General features: G+C 37.5%; 1 protein-coding gene across 1 annotated transcript; it reads left to right on the top strand.

The window, feature by feature from the left end:
- Window positions 1–1,169: 1,169 nt before the first annotated feature.
- Window positions 1,170–3,127, top strand: myod1 (myogenic differentiation 1). The gene is made up of 3 exons (XM_046321683.1): window positions 1,170–1,858; window positions 2,120–2,198; window positions 2,403–3,127. The coding sequence occupies exons 1-3, from the start codon at window positions 1,346–1,348 to the stop codon at window positions 2,627–2,629; spliced, it is 819 nt and encodes a 272-aa protein (XP_046177639.1). The 5' UTR covers window positions 1,170–1,345; the 3' UTR covers window positions 2,630–3,127.
- Window positions 3,128–6,271: the final 3,144 nt, after the last annotated feature.

Consider the following 6,271-nt stretch of genomic DNA (forward strand, 5'->3'; position numbering starts at 1 on the left):
AATCAACTCACTATCGCCATCTAGTGATTCTCATCTGTAACATAATATTGTCAGGTTTTCAAGAAGTAGGCGTATAGTGGCCTCATATTCTCCAATAGACCTGTCTACAAAAATATACACTTTAGGCAGCAGCAGAATTTACAGCCAAGAGAGCATTTTGTATTTAGAAAAGTACATTGTGTTTAAAACAAACTGGTCTGCCTGATTAATTCTAAAGCAGCATACACATTGGATAATGAATATATCTGAGGGCTATAGATTAGATGAATAATTTGGTGGATGCTTATATTTGTCCTGTTTCACACCTGAATTAAAAAATATATATAATATCCCAACTCCCCCTGAGACACCCTTGGATAGTGGGGTCACAACCAGGGTCAGCCATTATCAACAGCAGCCCTGTAGCTATTAGGGTTAAGTGCCTTGCTCAAGGGCACATCAACATATGTATTTATTTATTTTTTGGCTTGGGTATTCGAACTATCATTTTGGCTACTTGCCTAATGCTGCAACCGCTATAGGCTAACTGCCACTGCCAAAAGTAATAGTGTGTGCAAGAGAATAAGTGTTGACATCATTTGGACACCTTGTGTTCAGAAACTCTTAGAAACAAATTGTTGTAACATCCGTTTGAGCCAATAGGCTATATGGACATTAGAGAAACTTGTGCATAACAGAATGATATATTTAGACAGGTTATGGCTATATGAAAGGGAATATAATATAATAGAATTAGCCTATTTTATTTATTCCAGAAGGAACTTCAGCAAACAGCATAACATTCTAGTAATAGGACTAGATAGAATCATACCAATAATACAACTAAGCACCAAAATATAAAATGTAATCTGTAAATTATATTTATGAAAAACGAATGAAAAGTGAATTGATTGCTGTGATTTATTTTTCTCTAGTATCAGAGCTTTTAAAAATATCAGTATGACTGTTTTCAAACGAATAATAGGCCTCGATCTCTATGTAATTATATGGACAGTTATGAGAAATTGTTCACTAATTAGCGTGAAGTTGTAAACCCCTCCCTAAGCACCCATTCCGCGCGATCATTGGCCAATCCAGGGAGCTGTCAGAAATGCAGAGCACGCCCCTAACTCTAACACCAAGGATAAAAGCTTGTTCGATCCACAGCATCAGCAACAGTTTGCATTAGGATAGAGTTTGGGGAAAGTTATTAACCACATTCCTACACTTAAACCTAACCATACTTTTAAGGATACTTTTACTTTTTTGCCCAAAGTTTCTGGTAACCTAGAACGTTTGTAACAAATACAGAGACAAGAGAACAATTGTTACAAAGTTGGTCTTGGCTTTTGACACTGAGATAGAGATGGAGTTGTCGGATATTTCGTTCCCTATCACCTCCGCTGATGACTTTTATGACGACCCGTGCTTCAACACCAGCGACATGCATTTTTTCGAAGACATGGACCCCCGGTTAGTCCATGTTGGTCTCCTCAAGCCAGACGACCATCACCATAACGAAGACGAGCACATCAGGGCCCCAAGCGGGCACCACCAAGCCGGTAGGTGCCTCCTCTGGGCATGCAAAGCCTGCAAGAGGAAAACCACCAACACCGACCGGAGGAAGGCTGCTACCATGCGGGAGAGGAGGAGACTGGGCAAGGTCAACGACGCCTTCGAGAACCTGAAGAGATGTACGTCGAACAATCCCAATCAGAGGCTTCCAAAGGTGGAGATCCTGAGAAATGCCATCAGCTACATCGAGTCTCTGCAGTCTCTGCTCAGGGGCCAGGACGGCGAAAACTACTACCCTTCGCTGGAGCACTACAACGGGGACTCTGACGCATCCAGCCCACGGTCCAACTGCTCTGATGGAATGGTGAGTTGGTGCATCTTGACCTCACTGTCTATGGGCATGTCCACTGGATTTCGATCGTTCTTTATTACATAAAATGTATACACACATTTAGTAGACCTATTCCATTTTATTTGTATATATTATTTTGGATTGAGGTTTATAGTATGATATGTTGATTTATAGGTCTTTGGTTTGACATATCATTCCACAAGTTGACAGAACACAATATGTGATATTGTATTGCTCGAATTCTTAATAATGTCATATTTTTTTATTATCCAGATGGACTATAATGCCCCGACGTGCACGTCCGCAAGACGAAGCAGCTATGAAAGCTCTTATTTTGCGGAGACTCCAAATGGTACGTTTCTATTTAGTTTTATATTATTGTGACTTGTAATAGGCCCAGGCCTTTATTATACGGTTTTAAAATAACGTTTTATTCAGCAGCAGCTCTTCTTCTGTAGCCCAAAGTTCAAGACTCAAGACAGACAGCATTTGACATTTAGACAATGATACTAGTTCATTGTTGTCTCTGATGTTTTATTCACCTTTGTTACTACAGCTGATGCCAGAAGCAAAAAGAACGCAGTCATCTCCAGCTTGGATTGTCTATCCAGCATCGTGGAGAGAATCTCAACAGACACGTCCGCGTGCACTATGTTATCAGTTCAGGAGGGTAGCCCCTGCTCTCCCCAAGAGGGATCTATCCTGAGCGAGACAGGGGCAACCGTGCCGTCGCCGACCAAGTGCCCACAGCCCTCCCATGACCCCATCTACCAAGTGCTATGAAAAGACAGTGATAGTATATGGCTACATTCATGAAAATGAATCGATTCATGTAAATGAAGAAAACAACGAACGGACAGGGTTGCAGAATGTGGCTGTACTATAATAATATGATGGCAAGGTTGCCTTTCCTTCCTTTAATAGAACGTTTTAAATTCTTTGAAATTCAATCATTGGCATCCCATGGGTCACGTTTTATAAGAAATAATTTACCGATTTATTTATGTACAGGTAATCGTATATGAAATATTTGACCACTTTCTTTCCCTTGCCATTTTAATTGTTTATGACAATAGAGGACCATTTTTGTATAGGTCTATGTGTAAATAAGAGGTGAAACGAAAAAAAGGTTTTTAATGTATTTAATGTTGCCTGTTTATATTCAGGGGCGCGTGGTTGGTTTGTTGTGAGAAATGTTTAACTTTATATTTATACATCTTAAAATTTGTGAAAGTCGTTCGATGTTATTATAAATAAATGACTATGGCTATTTATACAAAACATGATTCATCATTTACTCTATTGCTTTGCCAAGATAACTGAATGTGTTTTGCCTGGCATATTTAACCTGAGGAACAAAGATTATAATGACATATTGAAATTCTAAAATATCTTCAAAATGCTGAAGCATATTATACTGTATTAAGCACATTATATTATAATATTAGGCCTATTGTACATTTGATAATTTCTCGCGATTTATACTGGATCCACATAATAAATAAAAAAATTCACATCCATATTATTGCAAAATAAAAACGAAATAGAGGACACAATAGCATTTGATAAGACATAAATTATTTTTTATACTTACTCCCTGTCATAGGCCTATCATATGTAACGTCTCAACGCATTAACTATGCTGGACAGATTATAGTTTCTAAAGTATTCATGTTTCTCCCAAGCAGAAGACAACTGCATTGGAGCAGATTTATTTTTAAAAAACCCTTGTCGGCCTATATATTAAGAAACACCTAACTTTACAAGACACACACTACTCCTTTCCACAACAGCAAAAATTACACATTCCAAGGGTACATCTTGAGGTTGGAGTAAGATCTTTCAGATACAAAGGCCCAAATGGGCTCCCGAGTGGCGCAGAGGTCTAAGGCACTGCATCTCAGTGCTAGAGGCGTCACTCCAGACACCACAGGCTTTATCACAACCGGCGGTGATTGGGAGTCCCATAGGGCGGTGCACAATTGGCTCAGCCTCGTCCGCGTTTGGCGGGTGTAGGCGGTCATTGTAAATAATAATTTGTCCTTAACTGACTTGCCTAGTTACATACCGATTTTTTTTTAACTGACAGGAACAATTTACCTATAGAAATCAGGGCATTACACAGTGCATTTAACTAATAAAAACATCTGCATGTGAAGATTTATATATATATTATAGGTACTTCGTTTTATCAGTTGTATTAGTAGATGTAGCAGTAGTTTTTATTAGTAGGACTAGCAGTAATTGTAAAACCTTGTTTCATGCTGTTAATGTAGGTTTTTATTATTATTGTTGTTATTATTTCATTGTTATTATTGTTATTTTTTATTCGGATACTTGAAAACGAGATGGTGCATCTCAAGAGATTTGATACTGCAAAATATCAAATGAATAAATACATAAAATGATAGGCTATGGCCTAAATGAAACACATCTAATGACCCAAATTACTTACCAATAAGACATGAACTGTTGCCATAAAATAATCTGTCCAAAACCTAATTTATATAAGAGAGGTTAATTTAAGCGATATTAGGCCTATCAACTCAGGGCCGAATACTTACTAGCGTATGTGTAACTCCAACTGTAGCATGTTTCATTAAAACAACACTGTGTATAGCAGTAACACACCATTTGTAATTATCACAAGGGGTTTCACTTTTGAAATTCACAAAAATAAATAGACAGACACTATATGCCTAGTCTATATCCTAAAAATACTATTTTAACACATGCATGTTTTTCTGTATCTGACATTTAACTTTACAAATATAAATCAGTCCACAACGCAAAAACAACATTGGGCCCGATGGTCTATATTTCTAACACTATAGCCAATTAGGATACATATAATTTGATGGAAAAGTATTATGAGCTGTGTGAACATAGTTGTTTTTGCCTTTATTTGTTGTCTTGTTCAAAAGTGAACGAGAGTAAACATCTTGAACAGAAGTGAAAGGGACAATGAGTCTCTTTGTTTAGCTGACAAGTGTGCAAAGTGAGTAGCTACCAATAGTATTATTATTAGTAATTATATTTCTATGAGTACAGTAGATCCACCGTCAGAACCGAAAATATCCCTTGAACATTGAGAGAGCAACAGCGTCATCACGAGTTCACATTGTGTACTGCAGTTGCAAAAGACCGGAATTTTTGAAGCTACAGAAATTAATTTATTAACGTCTACATTCGTTTTTGTCACATGTATTATATTACAGACACATGAATGTATACTTTTAAATTATATTATGTGAGCTAAACATAAAATTAAAATAAGTAAAGCATTTTCTTTAAAGTACATTCCTAAAGAAAATAACGTGCCTTTTACTCCATACATTTTCCCTGACACCCAAAAGTGCTCATTACATTTTGAATGCATGGCAGGACAGGAAAAGGGTCCAATTCACGCACTTACCACGAGAACAACCCTAGTACTGCCTCTGATATTTACTTTTAATACTTAAGTATATTTTAGCAATTACATTTACTTTTGATTCTTTAGTATATTTTAAACCAAATACCCTTATATTTTACTCAATTATTACTTTACTGGGTGACTTTCACTTTTACTTCAGTCATTTTCTATTGAGGTATTTTTACTTTTACTCAAGTATGACAATTGGATACTTTTCCCACCACTGCTCAATGGACAATAAATATTAACATCAGCAATGCAGGCTTTAAACCATTGGATGTAACCTAATCGAGCATGGGCTGGAAGGTATTGGCTGTCTAAGCCAAGCCCCTTCGACATGTGGCGGTGAGTAGGCACTTGTAGTTGTGTAGAGTAATCTCTACCTAAAAGGTCTGTATTTAAATACAAATTATGTTAAAAGCTCTGTTTGTAAGCCAGGCAACACCGAATGCACCACAATGTTGCCCAAACCACAGGGATAGGTTACTGGACCAGGGCAAGGTGTTCGCAAACTTTTTCGGCCCACGAACTCATTTTGATAGTTGAAAATTCTCGCAACCTCAACCATGTGAAAAAACATATGTAGCCCAATGAACAGCCAATGCTCACTTTTGTATTTGCTGCTATGGCAGTCAATTGAAAAACATTCTAACAGTTTGTGATTGTCTTCTTAACTCACCATCACATACTTTTAATGTGGCATAATGTATCTTATCTTACCACCACTAATGAGATGGGTGTGCTTGACGCATGTCGGGTAGCTTCTCAACAGTGGTCGACTGTGCGCATCTCACCTCTGCTGTCACATCCAACCTGGATCGATATTTGGTTTGAATGCAGACAAGAGCACTGAATCCAGCTTCACACAGATATGGGTTTGCGAAGGGGTACCATGAGTTTTATGGTGCTTTCAAGACAACAGGGCAGTGGTGTAAAGTATTTAAGTAAAGTACTTAAGTCGGTTTTGGGGATATGTGTACTTTAGTTCCCTATTTATATTTTTTTATACT

Source organism: Oncorhynchus gorbuscha, linkage group LG01 (assembly GCF_021184085.1).
Source record: "Oncorhynchus gorbuscha isolate QuinsamMale2020 ecotype Even-year linkage group LG01, OgorEven_v1.0, whole genome shotgun sequence".
NCBI classification, from domain to species: domain Eukaryota; kingdom Metazoa; phylum Chordata; class Actinopteri; order Salmoniformes; family Salmonidae; genus Oncorhynchus; species Oncorhynchus gorbuscha.

Coding starts and splice junctions, on each gene's coding strand:
- myod1 (XM_046321683.1), top strand. CDS start 1,346: ATGGAGTTGTCGGATATTTCGTTCCCTATCACCTCCGCTGATGACTTT. Junction 1,859..2,119: donor CCAACTGCTCTGATGGAATG/GTGAGTTGGTGC, acceptor TTTATTATCCAG/ATGGACTATAATGCCCCGAC. Junction 2,199..2,402: donor TTTTGCGGAGACTCCAAATG/GTACGTTTCTAT, acceptor TTGTTACTACAG/CTGATGCCAGAAGCAAAAAG.